The sequence below is a fragment of the Rhinoderma darwinii genome, chromosome 2 (assembly GCF_050947455.1).
Source record: "Rhinoderma darwinii isolate aRhiDar2 chromosome 2, aRhiDar2.hap1, whole genome shotgun sequence".
In the NCBI taxonomy this organism is placed as follows: domain Eukaryota; kingdom Metazoa; phylum Chordata; class Amphibia; order Anura; family Rhinodermatidae; genus Rhinoderma; species Rhinoderma darwinii.
This window is the reverse complement of record NC_134688.1, coordinates 400,809,083-400,834,436: the sequence shown is the minus strand read 5'-3', so window position 1 is coordinate 400,834,436 and position 25,354 is coordinate 400,809,083. Positions and strand designations below refer to the sequence as shown.

The 25,354-nt window shown below is 40.3% G+C and overlaps 1 protein-coding gene across 1 annotated transcript in view; it reads right to left on the bottom strand.

Moving 5' to 3' along the window:
* Nucleotides 1-25,354, bottom strand: part of SMS (spermine synthase) — a 168,785-nt gene that overhangs the window by 52,250 nt on the left and 91,181 nt on the right. Inside the window, exons 8-9 of the mRNA XM_075854047.1 lie at nt 23,117-23,231; nt 19,807-19,886 (exon numbers count right to left, since the gene is read on the bottom strand). Of these exons, the coding sequence (XP_075710162.1) occupies nt 19,807-19,886; nt 23,117-23,231 (195 nt within the window). The remainder of the gene's footprint in view (nt 1-19,806; nt 19,887-23,116; nt 23,232-25,354) is intronic.

The window sequence follows — 25,354 nt, the reverse complement described above, 5'->3', positions numbered from 1 at the left end:
AGAAAATGCAAGACCTGGACCAACATCTTGTCATCAAACACCATCCACATACCAAACACGCAACAGGACTAGAAAATCACTGGCACACTATTTTGTCCATCCTCCAATGTAGCGTATATGATCCCGTGTACAAGGTGCATCAGTAAGGGAATCTACATCGGATAAACAAAACAAAAACTACAAACCAGGATAAATCTTCACAGACCTACAATAAAACAGGCGCTGGATACACCCGTGGGAAAACACTTCTCTGAACCAGACCACAGTTTGGCAGATTTAAAGGTCCAAATACTGAAGGATCATTTTAGGAACGACAGAGAAAGACATTTTTTGGAATTCAAGCTGATGATAACATTCTAGTCATGGATACACGGCCTCAATCTAACACCTGGATTTATGAGCCATTACACGGACACATTCACACCCCCATCAGACGGACTCCAGATCCTTTAACTCCTAAATCATCACCCCTATAACCTCAGTTTTATGGCCCGGGTTATATTAATGATGTATCATCTCATCTCATTAAGTCATTTATTTGTAAATTTGCCTGAAGAAGGATCCTGTGTGCTGAAAGCTTGCAAGCATAATTTTTCTGGTTAGCCAATAAAGGTATCATACTGTACCTACAGTACTTTTGATTTTTTTCACACAAAAGTATTTAACATGTCAAAAGTAAGAAAACAAATGGTATTATAATGACAATAGTCCAAAGGCTACATTGTCAAATTGGACTACAATGCCTATGAAAGTATTTACTCTCCCCCCATGGACATTCACTGTGGCCCCCCCAACCCCCCGCTAATCTACAAAGAAAAACTGTTTAATGTCAAAGTGAAACACACCTCTACTTTTTTCATGCCTTAAAGGGAATGTGTTGCCAGCAAAACATGTTGTTTTTTTTTTAGTTAAACAATTAGTGTGTGGGTGATTAAACATTGTTCTAATTTTTTTTATTTTTTTCACGAGTCAGGAAATATTATAAACTGGATTCAATTTATAATATTTCCCAGCACTGGTCACTAGATGGAGCAATTCCCAAAATTGCAGCATTGCATGTGGTAAAGCAACCACATTGCTTAATGCTGCAAAATTGGGAAAAAATCCCTCGCTCTAGTGAGCTCTCAGAAGAATCCCCCCCTCCTTTATCCTGGCTAGTGCCGGGAGAAACGAGGGGTTTGAACGGTCTAACCTCCTACACTGTGTGTCGCCATTTTTTGAGCTAACACACAGTGTAGAAGGTTTACATACACTAGTAAAACACACTGAAACACGAACATACATAGAAATCACTTACCTGCTCCTGTCGCCGCCGCTCCCTCCGGTCCGTCCGCTCCGTCTGCTGCCGCTGCTCCATGTGCACAAGTCCGGAAGCCGCGACCGGAAGTAGTAATCTTACTGCCCGGCCGCGACTTCCGGTCCACAGGAAAATGGCGCCGGACGGCGCGCATTTCAAATCGGACTGTGTGGGAGCGGCGCATGCGCCGTTCCCACACACACGGCGTACACCATAGTGGATAGAACGGGCCCCGTTCGCAGTCCCTATGGGACTGGAGCTGCCGTATTCCATGTCTGTATGTGTCGTTAATCGACACATACAGAAATGGAAAAAAAAATGGCAGCCCCCATAGGGAAGAAAAAGTGTAAAAATAGAAAAAAGTAACACACAAATAAATATAAACGTTTTTAATAAAACCCTAACATAAAACTGATATAAAAAAAAAAAATGTTGGTGACACTATTCCTTTAAAGAGACCTTTCACCTGTCCATACATGTGTAGCTGAGTGCAGCATGTGATAGGTAAGACTTCACAAACACTGTCTCACTTGAAATAATTTTTCTAACTTCCACCGTTATTTACATACCGATGCCGTTATTATATTTGGCCCCCGATATGTAAATAGCCCCCTGAACTGTCAATGGGGTGTTTCCATCTAACTAAATGGGGCGTGATGTCTTAGCTCTGACACTGCCCATTCAGCTACGGACAGCGTCAGGGCAGCTTGCGCTGTGTTCCATCCCGCGAGAACACACACAGACTGAGAAAGCGCTCTCTGCAGAACCACCAGTCTGTGTGTTCTCGCGGGAGGGAACACAGCGCAAGCTGCCCTGACACTGTCCGTAGCTGAATTAACAGTAGGAAATTAACCCTTGTGATCTTTGCAAGATTTGTACAGGATTGTTTTTTCCAGGAAGATCTTGCAGACTGACAAACAGAGTGAGCAAGTTTATCTCGGGTTTACTTTTATCATTTCTAGATTTAGGCCCCATGCCCACTTCAGTTTTTTCCTTCAGTGTGCTAGCCGTTTTTCTGACGGCTAGCACACTGACCCATTCATTTCAATGGGGCCATGCACACTTCAGTTTTTTTGACGGTCCCGTTGCTCCGTTCTGATCCAAAGTAGAGCATGTCCTACTTTGGTTCGGGATTCCGTGACCGTGAGGCCCATGCAAGTCAATGGGGCCGTCAAAAAAACTGAAGGCACACGGAAGGCATCCGTGAGCCATCCGTGTGCGACGGAGCAGTTGCCTAGAAACGGCCGGGCAGAAAAACATAAACAGAAATATTACGCTAATCGGCAGCTACTTGTCTCGATCAATCACTGATAGAGAAAAGAGGCTTCTGATTAAAAATAAAATAAAAATCAGTTCATACGTACCCGGACGTTGTCTTGGTGACGAGTCCCTCTTCTTCCTCCAGGCCTTCCTTTCTGACGCGGCAGCCTGTGATTGGCTGCACAAGCCGCTGTAGCCTGTGATTGGCTGCAGAGGCCGCTGCAGCCTGTGATTGGCTGCAGAGGCGGTCACGTGGGATGAAGTGTCATCCCTGGAGGCCGGCCTTCTGACGTCATCCTGACGTGCGTGACCGCCACTACAGCCTGTGATTGGCTGCAGCGGCGACATGGATGAAACGTCATCGCTGGAGGCCGGACAGGAGGAAAGTAAGCATGAATTTTTTTTTTATTATTACATTAAAATTGTATTTTCCGTGCGCCGAGCATGGTACTGTCCAGGGTGCTGAAAGAGTTACCGCCGATCAGTGCAGCCCATTAACTCTTTCAGCACCCTGGACAGTACCATGCTCGGCGCACGGAAACGGAAACACGGAGTGAACACGGCCGCTAAAACAGGCACACGGATCCGTCACAAACGGCGGTGAAAACTGTGGCGGAAGTGTGCACGAGGCCTTAGTGTTCCTTTAACCTTAAAAAGGTTACTTTTAAAACCAACAATACTGTTTATTGTATAGTACTTGTTGCTGGTTGTAATCAAAAATGTTGATTGTTTGCCTTTGCCAAAGCCATTTCTATTGTGGGTTTTGTTTGTAATTTTTACTTTCGGTATAGACCAAGAACAGCCAAGCTGCATAATTTCACATGTATAAAAAATAATCTACTGTATCTTCTGGCAATTGTTATTAGTATTAATATTAGGCTGACACTGCGTCATGATTAAACAAGCCTTGCTTAGGATACCTGTATGGGGAGACAATATTGTACCGCTAGACTCGCTACAACTTAGGGCAATAATTCAGTATGAGTTATAGCATTGAGGGTTACACAAACCCAGAATCCCTAAGGAATCTAGTGGCCTGGATAATGTTTACAAATGCGAGCAGCATTGCTTGAAAACAGTGAACCAATATACCTAGATGAAAGCGGAGCTAGAAATTATGAAAACCAGCAACTACATTGACACATAAATAAAGAAACATTTAAAAGGAATATCTTATATATTTTACTTTACTTTCATTAATTAAATTTACAGTAAGTCTGTAGAAGAATTGCATTTTTGTTATTTTGTTACAATGTTGTAAGCATTTATTTTTTCGTTTTAAAAACATTTCTGGGGTCGCCTTTTTGGAAGCACAAACTTCCTTCCTGTACTGTCTGTATAGACAGCGCAGCATGGTGTGTGTGCTTTAATGAAATGAGTATCAGTCAATTATTATGTCATGGATTATTAGACCTGGGGCGTAACGAGGAAAGACTGGGCCCCATAGCAAACTTTCGACTTGGCCACCCCTCCCCTGGGTGCTACACACAGCCCCCCTTGTAGATAGTGCCCTACTGTAGACAGCACCATACAGTCCCCCCCCCCCCGTAGATAGTGTCACACAGCCCCCGTAGATAGTGTATTACAGCCCTCCTGTAGGTTCTGTCATACAGCCCCCTGTAGATTGTGCCATACAGCCCCCCTGTAGATTGTGCCATATAGCCCCCCTTGTAGCAAGTGCTATACAGCCTCCCCTGTAGGCAGTGCTCCCTCCACCTTATAGATAGTGCCATACAGCCCCCTGTAGATAGCACCCCCACCTATCCCTTCTAGATAGTGCCATACTGGCCCCTCGTAGACTCCCTAGGGAAAGCAGGGACTAACAGGGGAGATGCATGCAGTTTTATCTGTGTGGTTCTATTGTTACTATCCTGCTTTATCTAGGACTACAGCAGAACAGAGCTGTCATTAACTCATGCTCTAATGATAACGAGATTACTATGGTCATTCTGTCCTAATCTATTCAGCAAAACTGACAAGTGAGCTACAGAAAACAGGAATTGTCAGCCTATTGTGTCAGCCAGTGGACCTATTTGTATAATAATACCGATTCAAATAATTTAATTTTTTGACAATACATTCCCTTTAAGGACTCCTTTACATAGACCTTTTATGGCGTTATAAACTGCAAAAAAAAAAAAAAGCTAGCATTTTTCAAATGCAACATACATTTTCAAGGCATTTTTAGTGTCTTTTTTAATTTGGTCTAATTTTGTACATGCTTTTTTTCCTGGCACTTTTGAAGTCCCATAGAGAAGCCCATTGAAAAAAAACGCTTGAAAAAATGCCATACCCAGAACATACTGCATTTGGAATAACAACGTCAATGTCCAGAAAATTGCGCCAAAAACGCCACAAACCAAAACGCAGTTGTGTGTAATGATATTTTACTAGAGACTTTTATGTAATATCTGGCCACAATTAAAACTGCATGAAAAAAACACAGCAAAAAGGCAGGAAAACGAGGTGTGAGAATCCAGCATAAAGAGAACCGTTAGTTCTCCTGAAAACATTTGTTTTCCCCATACAATAACAATTCCAGAGCATCTTTGCTTAGAACTCTGCATTGAGACAATCCTCTGTTATTCCTCCTAGAAATGCATGAATAATTTGACAACTGGGTATTACCATTCCCCTTGTCAAAAGTCTGTGTCCCCACTCTGACACAGTCAGCACTGATTGGACAGTGTCATTAACTCCCAATTGACAAGGGGAATGGTGACACACACACATACAATTGTCAATGCTATTCACACATTTCTAGGTGGAGTAATAGAGGAATGACAATGCATAGCTCTAAGAAACGATGCTCCAGAATTGTTCTTTTATGGGGATGTTTATGTACATATTTGATAAAACAGATGTCAGGAGAGCTGACAGGCCCTCTTTGAAGTCCTTTAAAGACCCTCTTGCTCCAGACATAACGATTATATTTACAACCTTTCCAGTTAATTTACACTTTCCGCATTGTGCCACGTTTTTTGCATCGTCTTCTCATATTTCCTGCTGCCTGAGTGGAAGGAACATAAAACATGGCAATGTAGCACAGAGAGAGTCTCTGCAAATAGATAAAACAGCTTGTAATAGATTCAGTATAGGTAGCTATATTTACTTAAATACTAGATACAATGGCTCAGCAGTAATGTGTTATATTTCTGGCATTTTGCCAGAAATAAGATTCGTCACCACTGAGCCCCACCGAGCTCTCTGATTGGCTGCAGCGGTTACATACTACTTGCATCTAAACAACCACCGGGAGTGCCGCCGGGGCGTCATCACTGGATGGCCAAGGGAAAGGATAGGTAAGTATTACTTTTTTTTGTTTATTTATTCCATGAATAACATGTATTATTTAGTTAGAATGGCGCCTGTTAAAGCCTGGGATACATTAGGCAGCAAGTGAACAGTCAATTCTTAAAGATGATGGGTTGAAATCAGAAAAATATGGACAACCATTATGATCTCAGTGATTTTGACAAGGGCCAAATTGTGATGGCTAGCTGCTGGGTAGGATAATCTCCAAAAGGTCAGGTCTTGTGGGGTGCTCCCAGTGGCAGTAGTTAGTACCTACCAAAAGGCAGAGGTTGACTGCGCTATTCATTCCGTCAAAACAACGGAACCCTATCACAACGGTGACAAACGGAAACCTTTAGCAACGTTTCCGCCACCATTGATATCAATGGTGAGGGAAACGGAAGCTTAGCTTTCCGTTTGCCTTTCTGTTGAGGGGTTAACCCGACGGAAACCTCCGACGGAACCCCTCAGCGGAAGGGCAACGGTGACGTGAACAGACCCTTACTGCGTTTGGGGCTTTGTAGCTGGAGACCTATCAGAGTGCCCATGTTGACCCCTGTCGAACGCCAAAAGCGCCTACAATGGGAACGTGAGCATCAGAACTAGTCTATGGAACAATAGAAAAAGGTGACCTGATCTGATTAATCACATTTTCATATGGAAGGCCGGGTGCTTGTTTGTCCCTTATCTGGAGAATAGATGGCAAAAGAATGCTGTATATATACACACACTACAAACCCTTCCCGCCGCTGCCATTTTTTTTATTTTCAATTAAATTTTTTCCTCCCCACTTCCAAAAGCCATAACTTTTTAATTTTTCCATCGACATAGCCGTATGAGAGCTTGACTTTTGCGGGACGAGTAGTAGTTGCTCATCGCACCATTTTTTGTACCATATAATGTATTAAGAAACCGCAAAATAATTTGTGGGGTGGAAAAAAAACCAGCGATTCCTCCTTTGTTTTTACAGCGTTCACTGTGAAATTAAACATGTACATTTTATTCTGTGTCATAAAATTATGGCGATACCAAATATATACAGTATTTATTATTCTTTTTTTATTTTACTACTTTTACAAGGAGAAAACGAAGTGTAAAAATTTTATTTTATTTTGTGTCGCCAAATTCTGAGAGCCATACCTTTTTTTATTTTTCCGTCGATTGAGCGGTATGAAGGTTTATGTTCTGCGGGGTGAGCTGTTTTTAATGGTCCCATTTTGGAGTACATGCAAGTTTTTGATCACTTTTTGTTCCATTTTTTTGTGGGAGATGAAGTAGCTGGTGATTCCAGTGATTTCCATTTTTTTTCTTACGGCTTCACCGTGCGCATTAAATAATGTTATATAGTACTAGTTCAGATTTTTATAGATACGGCGATACCAATTATGTTTCTTTTTTTACAACGCTTTAGGGGCAAAATGGGAAAAGGGGTGTTTTTTAACTTTTAATACATACTTTTTGTACATAAAAAAATAAAATAAAACTTTAAATGATTTTTACTAGTACCCCTAAGGGACTTGAACCAGAGACTCTTGTATCGCTTGCACTGCACCAATGTCTTGCAATAGATGGTGTTCCTGACAGGCACCTAATAAACCCTGCCGGAAGCAAGGCTTAATAGGAGTACAAAGGTGGCAGGCCCCCTGGCTGCCATAACAACCATTGGCACTCCGCGATCGCCCCCCTCTTTTTAATGCTTTAGATGCCGTTGTTGACCTATTGACCGCGGCATCTAAGGACTTAAACTAGCGGGATCGCGCTCGAGTGTGATCCCGCTTGTTATAGTGAAGTGTCAGCTAGAACATACAGCTGACACCAGTGTTGAATGGAGCGGGCTCAGTACGTGAGCCCGCTCCATAATTCCCCTAACCGGCTACAACGTAAGTATAGGCCAGGAAGTGGTTAAAGGGGTTTTCCCATCTTGGACATTTATAGCATATCCACAGCTACCACTGATACTTAGACAGGTTCCTGTCACACAGGTATAATGCAGAAGAATATAGTGCAGCCTCCCTGTCTGTATACTTATGGTTCCTCACCTTATTTAGGAGAATATAGAGAGAATGATAATCACATGCAGAAATGGTATGGTCTTTAGCTGGTCATGTGATGCTGTGCTGAAGAATCATGGGATTGATCGCAAAGCAGAGAGGAAGAGAAAGCTGGGGAAATCTAAGAATGAAGATGGAGGCTTTTCTTAAAGCACAGACAAGGTAGCAGTTAAAAAAGTAAGTACAGTGTAGAGTGTGGAATACAGTCAGGTGGGGCATGCAGACATGGAAAGTTGTCTTACCACTGGAGGTCTTCTTTAAATTAATAATTCTATTTTTGTATACTTCTCATAATTCTATAATCATTATCACAGTAAAAAGCTCAATGTGATGCCTATTTCATAAGTAAATCATTGGTTGAAAACACTATATCCAACCCAGTAAAACAATGCAGACAACAAACCCAAGGACAGGAGAGTCTGAATTTAGACTCTTACTTTTCTGTTTTGATTAGGGATTTGATGGGAAAAAATGACAAGTAAATGTCAGAGGAAGTCAAAATACAAATGAACAATTTGTCGTGTGAGCAATGAGCAGGGATTTCGCCACAGAAAAGTAAGGAATCTGCATGGCAACGGTCATTGCCGTTTTAAAGATCCAGGATCCGTATTCTTGTCTGAGATATTATGCTTCTGTAATTCATAACTGCTGTATACACTGCATAATTCACTTAACTCCTTCTCGCACCCTGACGTGCCATTACGTCCGGGTGCGGGGGATGATGTTTGGAGCGCGGTCACACGCTGAGTGCGCTCCATATGCTGCGGGTGTCGGCTGTATTTGACAGCGGACACCCGGGACTAACAGCCGGGAAGAGCGATCACGGTGCTCCTGGCTGCCCCCAGAGCTGTCTTCACTCTGCCTCTGCTAAGCCCTGTGGCTGGGCAATACGTTAGCATTGCAGTATATTGTACCATTGATCTAACGATCGCTGCTTCAAGTCCACTAGAGGGGCTAATAAAGTGTGGGAAAAAAGTTATAAAACAATTTAAAGTTCAAAAAACCCCCCTTTTCCGATTTCCCCCCTAAAGTAATGTAAAAAATAAAAAAGTTAACAGAATCGGTATAGCCGAGTACGTAAAAGTCTGAACCATTACAATATAGGGTTATTTAACACGCACGGTGAACGCTGTAAAAATAAAACCGCCAAAATCGCTGGTTTTTGGTCAAGTGATCAAAAAGTTCTACGTACCAAAAAAAAGGTACCGATAAAAACTTCAGCTCGTCCCGCAAAAAATAAGTCCTCATACCGCTCAATCGGTAAAAAAATAAAAAGTTATGGCGCTCAGAATGTGGCGACACAAAAAGTTTATGATCAGTAAAAGTAATAAAATAGAAAAAAACCTATATAAATTTGGAATGATTGTAAATCACGTACTCCTCCTTAGATAAAAACACTCCTCAAAAATGCTAAGAGGAGTATTTTTACACTGCTGGAAAATATGTATTGATACCGCTCTGACTTATGGACACATCCATTGTCAACAAAAATACAAAAGGTAAAGCTGGCCATGGACATTCTATTATATGGTCTGCTGTAACGGGATACATGTTTAAAAACTGTTCCTGGCTGATCCTTCTATTTCCCCTGGAGATAAGTGATGCCAGTTGTATCAGGTATAGCGGTTTAATTCCCTCTGCTCAATTTCAGCAGATGCATGTTCGACCAAGCAGTCCGCGGGACTGACGGGTCAGACACGCAGGATCCACCTGTAATCTATCACATCGAAGTAATGAACTTAGATGTGATCAATAGCAGCTCGATCCTGCGTGTCAGACACTCCGGACCCTCTGACATTGAACACGTCAGTGCCGCGAACCTGACAGATTCAGGTATTAGCGCAAGATACAGTTGCTCTGTATACAGGATACAAAGCAGCTGTATCTGAAAAAGTAAAAAATAATTTTTAATAAAATGTGATTAGAAACTTGCACAAAACAGACTGATAGACAATATTAAAAAAAATAATAATCTAAATAAAAGATTTCAAAAGGTGTACATAGCCTTTAATGTTCTATAGAGGACAATAACTATTGCAATAGGACTATTATCAGTGCACAAATCCTCCTTCTTACGGCAAAATTGCATTACTCTGTAGCACTGTAAGTTAATACCATAAAATTTTACATATATTCATTCTTGGAAAAAGCATTTTTCCTATGGAAATCAGACTTTCTGTAAATCTACAGAATGCCTCTTGGAGCTTGAGAAAAAAAATAAAATAATAAGATATATATATATATATTATTATTTTTTTTTTTCTCAAGCTCCAAGATATATATAGTTTAACAAGCAGTATGAAGCATTAAATATATCAGGTCCTGTGCGGGCCTTTCAATAACATGTGTGCCTGTGACATGATGGAAAATATACCAAATTACTTAGGGGTCCAAACTATTGAGTGGTGAACAAGTTTGTGAAATTAAACTCAGATGCCTAAAAAAACATCATTGTAAATCATGTGCTCGGAGACAAAGATTTCCATTAAATCCATGACAAAATGCACAAGATGTATAGTATGTAATTGATTGCATGGTGTAACATGGACACATGTCCTGTCCAAGAGACCGATTTTATTCCATGGAAACATGCCGATCCGTCACAGAATGTTATCTAAATCCACTGAAATTGATGATTTGTTACACACAAAGTATAAATAAATGGCTGCTATAGAGACTTAAATATCATAAGGTTAATAACATAAATGAAAGATACAAAACCCATGAAGCCCAGTTCATGGTTACTATGAACAGATCACCGGATTTGCTTCTGAGAAAAAAATACTATACGTATACTGCCCCCTGGTGGACATGCTTAGAATGATATATTTGGCTAGATCTAATTTATCACATAAATACAAAAGTAAAAAATCAAACTAATACAATAATGTTATTTCTGCTCTAAGAAAAAATTCAGGGTGTGTTCCTCTTATATCTGTGGTAATAGCCAACTTTATTCCTGTGGTCGCTCCCTATTGGAAGGTGGTGTTTATATTTTATGGAGATACTAGCAATCTGGTTGTAAGCGATTCATATTTGAAACCTTAATGACCAAAAAAAAAGTTTTTCCATCGTCGCATTCAAAGAGCTATAACTTTTTTATTTTTCTGTCGACATGGTTGTACAAGGACTTTTTTTTTGCGGGAAAAATAGTATTTTTTAATAGCACCATTTTGGGGTATATAATTTAATGATCAACTTTTACTGACTTTTTTGGTGGTGTAAACCAACCCAGAAATGTTGCTATTTCTTTTTTGCATCTTAAATTTACGCTGTTTACCGTGTGGTATAAATAACACAATAACTTTATTGAGCGGGTCGTTACAATTGCGGTGATACCATATTTAGACCCTGTCCACACTTAATTTTTTTACGTGGAAACCGCGTTTTTCCCCGCGAGCCTCTGACTTCCCATTGATATAAATGGGCGGCGGAGAAAGCGTTTTTGCTCACGACGCTCAATGGCCGCGGGTGAAAAATGTGTGTGTGTGTGTGTGTGTGTGTGTGTGTGTGGGTGTGTGCAGCAAAGCTGTGTCCTATTTTTGTGCAGCGGAGTATGCATGGGCGCCGCTGATCCTTCATAGCCGCTTATCAGCTGTTTTGAAGAATCAGCGGCGAGCACACCCTCCCCACACACACACAAACCCCCCCAAACATGCAACCGCGCCACACACAACCCCACTGTTCTTTTTTACGCAACACGTTTTTTAAAAACGTTTGCGTAAAAAACGAACGGCTTGCTTTCCCATTGATCTAAATGAAAAGCTTAATCAAACGTTTGACGCTTTTTTGTGTGTTTTATGACGCATTTTGTGTGCGCTTTTTGACGCATAATTAGGACTCCCATTGACTATGGGAACATTTGGCAGTAATTGACTCGACACTTATCTACACAACGCGTTTTTTTAAAACGCGTGTGTAAAAAAGCACGTTGTATGCACTAACAGCGCACTTTACCAATTATGTAAACGAAAAGCGTAATCAAGCATTTTTTGATGCGGTTTTCGGCATGGAAAATGCACAAAAAAAACATGTCAAATACACGCCGTGTGAAACGGTCAACTGAAAAGTCATTCACTTCACTTTCATCATTCTTAGGTTATGTGCACACACAAAATCAAAAACGTCTGAAAACACGGAGCTGTTTTCAAGGGAAAACTGCTCCTGATTTTCAGACTTTTTTTTAGCATCTCCATCTGCTTCAGATTTTTACGGACCAACAAACGGCCGAAAATAAGCCGTGTGAACATACCCTTAGGATATGTGCACACGTAGTGTTTTCAGCAGTTTTCCAGGCCGTAAACGTCCCGAAAAACGGCTGAAAAATCGGAAGCAGAATGAATGCCTACAAGCATCTGCCCATTGATTTCACTAGGAAATACGGTTTTCTGTTCCGACGCAGAGTTTTTTTTTACAGCTCATTTTCAAACAACGGCACGTAAATAGACGCCCGCGAAAAATAAGTGCATTTCACTTCTTGGGACATTTTTGGAGCCATTTTTCATTGACTCTATAGAAAAACAGCTCCAAAAACGGCCGTAAAAAAACGGTGCGAAAAACGCGAGTTTGATTAAAAAAACGGCTGAAAATCAGGAGCTATTTTCCCTTGAAAACAGCTCCGTATTTTCAGACGTCTTTTTAGTAAGCGTGTGAACATTTCCTTAGCCTTTTGGTGTGTCCTATAGCTTCTGCCAGCTGCCATTTGTACAATCACTCCCAAAATGACAGCCGGACAATACTTAGCAATTTGAAGACACCTTTTCCTGGCTTGTAGACAAAAATAGGGAGGTGGGTGAGATTCCCTCCCACATTTACAGCAGCTGTGAGTCAGGTTGCTTTGCCTTATTCACCTTGCTGTAATTCTGGGAAGTGCTTCCTCTGGTTGCCAACATAGGAAAACATGTCAAATTATTATTTAAATTTTGAATACTTTCCACCGTGTGGAGGAAAAAAACACAAATACAGCAAAAAAAATAGAAGTAACTTACTTTAAAAAAAAAAAAAAAAGGTTTAATTCGCGACACATTCCCTTTAAGGCCGTTTTACACTGGCCAATTATTGGGCAAAAGAGCGTTCACAGAACGCTTATTCCCGATAATTGCCCTATGTAAACAGGGCAGCGATAAGCAGATGAACAAGTAAATGATAAATCTATTATCTTTATGTTAACAGGGAGATGCGCTGCCGACATGATAATGTATAGGGACGAGCAAACGGAGTAACGAGCGCTCATCCCCATACTAGTTTCTTGTTAGAGTAGCAAATGAGCGCCGATCAAAGAGCCGTCTTTAAGGGCCGGGTCGGGCCGTGCAAAAGTACCTTTACGCTCATCTGAATGAGCCCTTACAGGCATTTATAAATTGTATTCAACTGCACAGAAAATAATCTCAGCCCCAGACAAATCAGGTTAGTGTTGTAAACAAATTTCTAGGAGTTTTCAGACTCTACTGCTCAGAAAATGCGATTACGTTAAAAGCCACTTATAACTCATCTCCAGCAGAATACTCTATGTCCTCCATGCGCTCTTTATTCTATTCAAGCGCTTGAGAAAGGCTCATTGTTGACATGTTCACATGTTACGGTGACTAAACCTACAACTTTTTGATATTTGAAAAAGAAGTCTATTTGCTGTTGCCTCCTTCTGAGTTTACCTGCATGTATAAAACAAACACCGCACCAGCCACAGTCTTGACCGAATTCTGACATAGCATATTGAATAGTAGGAAAAACATAAAAGAAAACGAAAAATGGGGTAAAAAGGAGAGGAGCACAAAAGATACAGAAGAGGATACAACTACTTTGTTTAAAACATTTAAAAAAACGTCTCAATACAATTTATTATTGTGTTCCGTATTTTTGTGTGCCTCTGTTATACCCCAAATTCAGCTTTTTTTTAAAAGGTTATTGGTATCTTGTATAGGAGGTAGTTTTAGAGCACCTAATATCGATTTCTCATAATCCACTGGTGTCCGTCTGTTCTCTTGTTTCTATATTGCAAAGTAGTAGCACATCTAGTGTTCAATGAACTGTGCCCTAATCTCTGAGCCTTTCCAACTCCTGGTGAAATACTTCTGTCGTCATTGCTAGGCAGTGTCCAAATAAATAGGTGGAGATCGTAGTCCGAAGAGGACTACACTGGACCTCGATGTTCCGGTAAAGGGCAGAGTAGTCAAACTCCAGTCAGCAAATGATGTTGGTGGCAACTACTGATGACACACTGCTAATGCTTGCGAGTCCAGGATTTGAAACATTGACCAGAACGTTAGTTTGATTTCCTCTAACTCAAAGCTGGTCTTACACGTAAAGATAATGAGTTTAGAAACTCTCAGACAAAAACAATTTTCTGCAATCTTTTAAGACCTTAGGGACAGCCAATTTTGGTTTATTCATTTTAGTTTTTCCATCGTCGCATTCCAAGAGCCATAGATTTTTTATTTTTCGTGTCATATGCGGACTTGTTTATTGTTGGATGAGTTGTAGTTTTCAATGGTTCCATTTATTGTACCATATAATGTACTGAGAAACGTAAAAAAAAATTGTAGTGGGGTGGAATGGAAAAAGACTAAACCGCGATTCCTCTATTGTTCTCTGGGTTTTGTTTTTACGGCATTCACCATGCGGGTAAAACAACATGTTAACTTTAAGGCCCTTTTACAAGGGCCAATTATCGGGCAAACGAGCTTTCATATGATCATTGCCTTGCGTAAACAGGGCAACGATCAGCCGATGAACGAGCAAACGCTCGTTCATCAGGTGACTATCGTTTATGCAACACAAAATATTATCGTTGTTGGAGGCACATCCGCATGATGGAAATGCATGGGGACGAGCGATAGTAGTAACGAGCGCTCGTCCCAATACATAGCTCCTTGTGAAAGGAGCAAACTAGTACCGATCAACGAGCTGGCTGGTGTAAAAAGAACCTTATTCTGTGGGTCAATACAATTAAGGCAATATTACATTTATTCAGTTTTTTTCATGATGTAATACTATTACAAAGAAACTATTAGTTAAACAAAAAAAAAATGTGTCTCGATGTTCTAAAAGTAATACATTTTTTGTTTTTCCAATCAACGGAGAGGTGAGAGTGCTTGCTTTTTGCAAGGCAAGCGGTAGTTGACCAAATAACTGCAATTCTTGTATTATGAATTGTTTTTTTCTTGACTGGTTAAATAATGTAACATTTTACTAGTTCAGACATTTAAGGATGTGGCGATCCCAATGGTCTTTTTTTATTGCTTACATAACTTTTCCCACAAAAAGGTTTTCTTTTTTAACTTTTAGTTCTTGAAAAATGTTTTTATATTTTACAAAATGTTATTAAAACCCTTTTTTAAATTACATTTATTAAGGAAACTTTACCTTGTGATAGTCGGATCGCTCATCCAATACTTATGTATTGCGGTGTATTTCATTTATCTGTGCTCTGCTATTAAAGAGAACCTTTCACCTGCCCATACATGTGCAGCGGAGTGCAGCATGCAATAGGCAGGGCTGCACAAACCCTGGGGCACTTTTAAAAAAAATCCTATTCTCCTCCGTTATTTAGATATTGGGGCCAATATATTTGGCGCTCGATATGTAATTGACAAGGGGAAAGGCAGGAAAGCCGAAATGCATCTTGTTTGAAAAATAACAAAACTATTTGATCCAGTGAGTGCCGGGATTTTGTTCACATAACTGTTCTTGGTAGTCAGGGTTGTGCCAAATGTAATCCACTTCTTCATGACCGTCTTCACTGTTTTCCATGGTATATCTAATGCCTTTAAAACTCTTTGGTACCCTTCTCCTGACTGATGCCTTTCAACAATCAGATCCCTTTGATGTGTTGTCAGCTCTTTACAGACCATAGCTTTTGCGGTCACATGCAACAAAAAAAATCCTAATAGAACAGCTGAACTTTATATGGGATTACTCAGAATCACTTTAAATAATGGCCCCTCTAAATGATGGCTGCCTCTAAATGATTTCAGTTTGTTTTTCAATTCAATTGTACAGATTACAAGTCACATTAAAGGTGGAAAATGTTTTGAAATGATTCATCTTGTACTGATTTTTTGACATGACAAATACCTGGCATTTTAACAGGGGTGTGTAGGCTTTTTATATCCACTGTATTTATATAAATAAAAGCTGCTGCAGAAGCACGGAGGTAATTATACAGGAGTAATGAGCAGTGTGGCTGAGAATCAAGCGCTGGGGTGACATAGAACACTCACCGGCAGCTGCAGCAGGTCTGTCTGGGTCTCTCGCTCTACTCCGGCTGCCCTCACATTCTCTATAGAATTCTATAGGCATGTGCATCCTTCTCTTCTCCTGCTCTGTCTTTTTGCTCCCCTTTTCCCTATCCATAGACTTCTATGGGCAGGCTGTGAAGAAACACATCCTCACTTCCTGCAGTCTGTCTCCTCTGCAACTAAAGATAGAATTTGCGTGACAACAGGGGCTGGACAATGGATTACAGAAAGGGAGATACCTAGTGGCAGTAAATTCATACAGAATTTGCATGGATAAAACTACATTTTAACAGTAACTAAACTACAAAGTTGATGTATATCAGATACACTATTAGATTAGCATAAGTTGTTTTAAAAAGGTAGTGTCCACTTAAGCCTTGCCTAATAGTAGGGCACTGATGGCTGCCATGGCAACCATTCATCAACCTGCAATTTTGTCGCGGGGGGCGATCGGGGCACAAAGACAGCCCCCTCCCTCTGACTAACTCAGATGCTGCCGCTATTAACCGGCTGTTGCAGACAGGTATCACATGTATGAAACAGCCAGCACCCGCTGCGTATGGCACGGGGCCAGCTCCTGAGCTCGAGTTATCTTGGGGTAGCACAAATCAACCGAATCAATCAATCAAACTGTATGTCGGATGTCACTACGGGGTTAATTACCATTGTGTATACGGGATAAAATTAGTTATATCATTTGGTAAAAGTAGTTTCCAAAGTTGAATGTCTGGACGGTTTTATTATGGTCTTTAAACAAAATACAAAATTGCTACATTCATTGGCAACTCCAAGGATTTTTTAAAAACAACTTTTCCAATAGCATGTGTAATAAGAAAACAACAAGTGCTCGGTTGATGCAAAAGTTTCAACGACACTTCCAGATCAGGAGTGTACCAGAAAAGGAATGATGTATTTTATCTGTTTGACAATTGTGTGACCGTATATGTGCAAATTGCTACAACTTTAGTCTATGGAAAACGTTATGGTCCATTACTTGGAATGTTGGTGGCATAATCATTACAAGTGTCTTCTAAGAAAGGTCATTGTCAAATCCTTTCTTGGCTCATTACCTAACATGTATGGCCAGCTTTATTTTTTCGTTTTTCCGCTGAACATTTCATAATTGTGAAAATAGGAAACACAGCATCAGAACTGAGTAAAAGGGTCACAGCAATTTAAACCAAATGAGGACTTTATCAGCATTAAATTATGGCCAGTCTCAATGTATCTAAGGGACTGTGTATGGCACTCTTTAATACTTCACTGAAACTTAATCAGTTATATCTAAAGCACAAATCAGGCAGACCAAAAGTGGCGAGACCATCAGAAGGCCAATACATGGAATTTTGTTTAACTAAGAGAACAGAAACAAAAACAGAATTGACTGAATAAAGAACTAGATACCCTAATAAAGTACTGTCAAAAGAAGGCTGCTAAACGTGGTCTCAAAGGTCTCAGTGCTTTGGGCCACATAAAATTGTATTTAACCTTAGCATTTTTTCTCATACAAATATATCAAGAGAAATGTACAAAACTATCACTATGATTTCTTCTATTTCCAGATATCCCAAGGCACGGATATTATCCGGGTTAATGTGAAATGATGTTCTCCTTTTATACAGAAACGGAATATGCACAAAAAAAAGCTGGTGACCTTTCGTTTTCAAGCTTGTATAGCCCGTAGGAAGTCATTACCCTGAGACGTCTGCTGTTTATAACAATTCAGAAAAAAAGACACAAATTCACTATGATATCACCATATTATTCGATATAGAACCTCCATGAACCCTTTAAAAAAAACACCATTATCCTCTGCTAGACAAGTAAAGGCTAATCATATATTTAAAAAAAAAAAAAAAGAGAATAAAGAATGTTCATGATGATGAATGAATGATTTTGGTCGTCACTACAGGGGATCATTGTAAGAACAGAAAACTGCAGTGCTCTACTTCATCCATTCTGTACATACAGTGTAGCAGAGTGAGTCTGCTTTATGAAAGCTTCAATGAATGGGCGTTAATGGTCAGAAAAGTGTTAATAGAGTAATACAGTTTCCAGGAATGGATGGAGTACTGCCCTTCCCCCAGAGACCAGGGAGTGGTAGGGGGGTTGCATTCAGAGCCTTATCTGTGTGTATAGTGTACAGTATTCCTGCCCCACCTTATCTACTGATCACATTAGTACAATAGAATTGTCATATGTCATTAAGACCCCTAGCCCTCAAATGATCATGATATGAGTCAGCTGAAACTGCTCCAGTCTACACAGCAAAGCTGAAAAGTGAGCTGAAGAAAACCGGAAATATCAGCTGATTGTGTGTGTATTAAAGTGAAAAAAAAGGAATATTCTTATTTAAATAAAAGATAAATTAAAAACCTAAATAACTGGTCAATTTTTGATGATACATTTTTTTTTAAATGACAGCGTAAAGCTTGCATCCACTGTGTTCTCCATCAAAAAGCCCAGCAGGAACGAAGATAAACTAAAGAAAATTTCTATAAGGTCGGCGTATAAAATCCTGGCAATTGCTTCCAGCACAGAACTTATTTATAACACAGACTGTTGAAGGAGAAAGATTTAGCAATTACCAATTAGTAGGCTCCTCTAATTAATAAAAACGTAGTAGCATAATTTATGCATAATTAGTTTTCTTGGCTCGAGGACATTTACAGTATTTCCCTGATCATTTCTAGTGTTTGATAATTAAACAGCTGTCTAGTAACAGTAATGCCTGAATAAAGCAATTTTACTGTACGCATACCTTTCAACACATAAAAATGTTACCCTAATTTTGACAGTAAAGACCTAAACCCCCATCATTATGACCTGATGATGAACTGTAAATGGCTCAAAATTAGGACTGATCCACAAAAATGTTACTGTTACAAAGTATATGTAAAATGTCTTCAAACTTGCACTATCACAAGCGACTTGATGGCCCTGCTGTTTCTTCCTCTTCCTTCCCATTACTTATAGATGAGAAAAGTGCTTTACACGTAAACCAGGTCTCCTCTCATTCAATTTCTAAATGTTGTAATTTCATTGGAAAAGTGAAGTACCATGTAGGCTCACATTGCCCATGAAAAAGGGCATGGGGCCAACCTCTACACTCTCAGGATCTTACGCCCTTCGATCATTGAAGCACTGTTGCAAAGTTAATCTTGAATTTGCCAATGGGGTTAGTGCACGAGAAGTAAAGAGAAATGGAGTTGGAAGAGATGACAGAAAAGGGAAAACGGCCATACCAACACACAAAAGATGGTGGTGTGTGTATGGACAATGGCCATACCAACTGTTTACTGGAACATATTTGCTAATCTGACTTACATCTTTATAATGTACTCCTCCATCAGATTCTCTCATATGGTTTTCTTACTTCTGTGTAATTATGACGGCAAACAGTTTAACGAAAGATGACATCTCTTTCGTTGTTATAGTTGTTTATGGCAAGTTCCCATTAGTATGATCAAAATATTCAATTATATTTTCGATTGTTAAGAGTCAAAACTACACAAGGCAACATAACATTTTACAAACCATCTACCCCAGTAGACATGTAATAGATTGTGTACCAGATTATCCATTATAAAAAACAGCATCTCACAAGCCTCCTCCGTTCACAAAGATTTCCACATTTAGATAAATCTTCATTCCAGTTATTACTCACCTGAGTGAAGTATTTCCCATCTTGTTTCAAGACTTTGATGCAAAGATCCAAAATCAGTCTTAAAAATTCCCAAGTAGAATCTGAATGATAAATGGAGAGAAGTAGTGGTAGTAGTAGTAGTAGTAGTAGTAGTATTAGCAACAAAGGCTGTTATTTGTCTTTTTTTTTTTTAAAGCGACTCATCTACATTATGCTGCCGTCACTGAGGTTCAGCATAATGTAGTGAAAGAGGCGGATTTCAGCGGTTTGTCACTTATTTGCTCAAGTGAAGGCGTTTTGGAGAACTTCCATGCAGGGCGTGGCCAGCGCTGCCAGATTTCTCCCTTAAAGGGAATGTGTTGTTAGCAAAAAATGTTTTGTTTTTTTTAGTTAAACAATTAGTGTGTGGGTGATTAAACATTGTTCTAATTTTTTTTTTTCACGAGTCAGGAAATATTATAAATTGGATTCAATTGGATTCTAATTTATAATATTTCCCATTGCTGGTCACTAGATGGAGCAATTCCCAAAATTGCAGCATTGCATGTGGTAAAGCAACCACATTGCTTTATGCTGCAAAATTGGGAAAAAATCCCTCGCTCTAGTGAGCTCTCAGAATCCCCCCCTCCTTTATCCTGGCTAGTGCCGGGAGAAACGAGGGGATTGAACGGTCTAACCTCCTACACTGTGTGTCGCCATTTTTTGAGCTGACACACAGTGTAGTAAGTTAATATACACTAGTGTAAACACAGTAAAACACGAACATACATAGAAATCACTTACCTGCTCCAGTCGCCGCCGCTCCTTCCGGACCGTCCGCTCCGTCTGCTGCCGCTGCTCCATGTGCACAAGCCCGGAAGCCGCGACCGGAAGTAGTAATCTTACTGCCCGGCCGCGACTTCCGGTCCACAGGAAAATGGCGCCGGACGGCGCGCATTTCAAATTGGACTGTGTGGGAGCGGCGCATGCGCCGTTCCCACACAGACGGCGTACACCATAGTGGATGGAACGGGCCCCGTTCACAGTCCCTATGGGACTGGAGCTGCCGTGTTCCATGTCTGTATGTGTCGTTAATCGACACATACAGAAATGGAAAAAAAAATGGCAGCCCCCATAGGGAAGAAAAAGTGTAAAAATAAAAAAAAGTAACACACAAACACACAAATAAATACAAACGTTTTTAATAAAACACTAACATCAAACTGATCTAAAAAAAAAAATTGTGGCGACACTGTTCCTTTAAGGCCTCATGCACACGTTGGACGACCGCTAATTACGGATCCGTGAAACACGGACCGCACACGGATGGCTTCCGTGTGCAGTCCGTTGTTTCACTGACCTAATCAGTGAAAAGGCAGAGACTGTTCCGTCAAAAACGGGCAGGAGTAGGACCTGTCCTATTTTTGACGGAACGGCCGCACGGTTCCGTTAAAACAACGGACGTGTGCATGGCCCCATTGAAATGAATGTGTCAGGGTGCTATCAGTTAAAAAAACATAGCACCCTGAAGAAAAAAAGCTGAAGTGGGCATGAGGTCGGAATAGTGATAAATCTGTCAGATAGTGGCGAATGGGTTGAGGGATCAGCAGCTCATGAATATGCTGGACTCATTTCTGGCGGTGCAGATGTCGCTCTACATGTAAGTTCTCTAAAACGGCGTCACTTTAGTAAATAAGTGACAGATCGCTGAAATCAGCCTGTCTGTCACTACATTATGCTGCCCTCAACCAGAGCAGCATAATGTAGATGAGAGTTTTCCTTTTAAAGAAAACACGTACACACAACATATTTTTAGAATGTTTAGATGTGATTTTTCCTGCTCTTTTACACATGGACGTCTTCTGTTTGCATGCATTTTCATCACCAAAATTCATTGACAAATTAAATTGATTTAAAATAACATTTCAGTTCTGTGCTGCATAAGTGTATAGCATGTGTATACCTCTGACAGGTATTATTTATTAAGACTGGTGTATTAGACAACAATAAGATGTAAGAGGCACCTAATATTTTAAGAGGCGCTCACCACTTAATAAATAAGCCGCATATTTGGCCGGCCATGCGCAGGAAGGTCCAATGTATTCCAGCATAAATTATAATAAATTTGTTGGGCTGTGGAAGGCCACGCCTCTTCTGCTAAGCCCCATCCACTTTTTAGTACAGGGGCATGAGCGGCGCAAATGCATCAAAAGTCTTAGAAAACTGGCGTAGACAAAATAATAAATTCCCCCATTACAATTCTGGCTCTGAAAGCAGCTACAACAAGTATAGAGGAGCAGGGAGCTGTCAGAGCGGCTGCGGGTATGTACCTGTGAGCTGCTGCATGGATAAGACTAGTTCCATAGAGTTCTATTGAAGCCCGCTCATCCATGCGCCAGCTCACAAGGACAAATCTGCAGCCGCTCTGACAGCTCCCCGTACATGTTGCAGCTGCTTGCAGAGGCAGCATTTTGTTTCAATGTATATTACCAGGTGTTAACACTTTGTAACATATATTTACAATAGTACTAAAACCCTAAGGAAGTGTTCACTTAAAATTTAGAATTCAAGAGTTTTATATAACTTCTACAATTACTGAAATTTTGTTTGTGCTGTACCCTAATAAATGATGTAGTCCTTGCACCATAATCAGGTTTGTCCAGGGATCGCTCCCTTTTGTCGCATTGTTTGTTTTACTGGTTTTGACTATTTGTCATTTTACTTGTTTGTTACTTCGCCAATTGTAAAGCGCTACTGAATAGGTTGGCGCTATATAAATAAAGGTTATTATTATTATTTCTGTGGATATGGTCCATGTACATGTAGATTTGCACCATTTTCAAAGACAGAAATACAAAATTATTTTGTAAGTACCACTCTCGTTCATTATGATAATCACATGTTTAGACTTTAATATTAACCACTGGCGTTGGTAGGTTACATGAACTATTTCCTGTTTTAAAGATTTCGGAATAAAATTGAAACAGAGTTTTCATTTTAACTTCACCGCGCTGGATCATGGTTGTCACTTCTTTTCTGCTAGGTTACATGTACCAACTGGTCTTGATATTCAGCTATTAATTTTTTTAACTATTCCTTCTCCCCACAAACATAACAAGAAAAAAAGTGTTAAAAAATTTTTGCATTCCCGTGTTCATTTATTGAGCCGGTTCTTTACAGCAGGACAGTCCAAACTAAATTAGGCCAAAATAAATTACAAGAGGAATAGCGACTAGCCATTTTGCAAGTGCATGAGGAACAGTGTGTTTATGAGGCATTGATAAAATGTGCTAATGGTAATGTTATGATATCAAAAGCTAAAACACAGAAATAGTAATGTATTAAGACGCACCTTCTTCTGGAGAAGTGGAGATGGGGACAGCAGTAAGGTCATTAATCACATAATCAAATGTTCGCCCTTCTTTGGCATACATCTTCAATACTGGGACACAATCCTCAACCAAGACCTAGCAAATATTCAGGGTAAAAAAATATTTTAATCCAATTTTTGCACAATAAAGGACACAGAAATAACACATTCGCCGGGGACTTTTACATTTAGGCCCTATTCACACAGAGGTTTTTTTGCAGGCAGAAAAAAAATATATGTCTGCCGCCCTTTGATTTCATTGGGAGGTCAGAGGTGGAACCGCGGCAAGAGAGGACATGCTGTTTCTTTTTCACACAAGAGGCTAAAATCTGCCTGTGAAATTTTTTTTAAATATGGATCCGCTGTATATTTTGATAGCCCTTATTAGCCAAATATTTTTTTGTGTCCTCTGGGCTAGGAGAACGGACCTGTCCTTATACTATGCTGCCATTACATAGGGCAGAATAGTCTGAAGACATGTCGGCTTTAAGAAATTAAAACAATACATAATTCTACACCTATTTAGATTTAAAAAATCAAATTGCCGTTCAAGGGTGGATATTGACCAAAACCCATTCAAAGACAAGGATGTATGTAATATATATCATGACTTAAAATTATTTTTAACACTAGACTATAATAAAACCCGGAATCTTAGCCATCAAATGATAGCAAGATCAAAGCTCAAGGTGCAATATTCGGGGAGCAGCACTAGTTTCAAGTCAGGGAGGAGGATAAAAAGTTTAAAGGGTAACTAAACTTTTAAAAAGCCCTAATAACATGTCAGAAGTTTTGATCTGTGGGGATCCGAGCACTGAGACCCCCACTGCTTGCCAATACGAAGCAGCAGTAGCTCTCGGGGGAGTGCTGTGCTGCTTAGTTTCTGATCGGCTTTCCACAGAAAGCCGAGCGAGTGGTGTGTGGGCTCATAGACTTTCTATTGAACCCGTACACTGCTTTGAGGAAAGGCGATCAGAAACGAAGCGGCACAGCACTCACTTGAGCGCTTCTACCACTTAATTTTAGCAATCGGCAGGGGTCTCAGTGCTCGGACCCTCAACAATCAAAACTTCTGACATATCACTATGACATGTCAAAAGTTTTTTTTAAAGTTTAGTTACCCTTTAACTTCCTGGCTTTAAAGTAAGAGCAAGAAGAAATATCACAGCCTGTTACGGTCATCTCCCCCCTTGCACATCTCTCCAGTGACCCTATGGGGAGTGATACAGGAACTTTTGTTTATATTACCAACCCCCCTTATCAATCAGGGAGGCTAAGTGTTCAGGCCACTTGTCCACTACATGACTCAAATGTTTATCGGCATTTGGATTGTGGAGATTTTTGGTCGCTTCAGTTTGGATGATTATGTGAAGCTATATGCATGTACGCATGGGCATAAGTGGCTTGTATGAACTCTTCACCTATTAAACTTTAATTTTTAGGAGGTGTTGTGCGTCTAAGGCTCAGCTCGGGTCAGACTTTTAGCCACAAAATTTATTTTTCCATTTTTTTTAATAAAATGTTGCACTTCGATGAATATATTAATAGGCACCTTTATTAAATTTGAGTGCTGGATGACATTGACACAATGTACCAGATGTCACTTTCAAAAACAATATGGGTATGGGGATATAATATGATTTTGTTTTATTTTATGCATGTCAAAAATGTAAAAATTGTCCCGAAACCTTGGCAGGGAAAGGGATTTAAAGTAGAAAGCAAGGCACAGTCTAAATGAAAATAACAGTAATAAACATAAAACATTTCCAGAATTTTGAGATAAACGATGGGATTCCCCACAATAGAGAATTCTCTGCAGTAACTAGAGCTGGATAAATACAGAAACTCTCATTCCAGAGGACAGGGCCAGCGTCAGCACCCGGCGATCCCGGACAAGTGCCAGGGCCCAATACCCTTGGGGGGGCCCACTCGGCTGTCGGGTACTGTCGCTGCCGTCCTCACGGCATCACTGTCCATATATGGACAGTGATGTCAGGAGGAGAGAAGTAGTCCCAGGCAGAGCGCTAGCGGTTCTGCTTCAGGGCTCAGTCTCTGGGAAAGCCCCTGACATCACTGTCCATATATGGACAGTGATGTCAGAGGGAGAGAAGTAGTCCCAGGCAAAGGGGTACAAGCGACTCTGCTCTGGGACTCCGTCTCTGGGAAAGCCCCTGACATATATGTATGGACAGTGATGTCAGAGGGAGAGAAGGAGTCCCA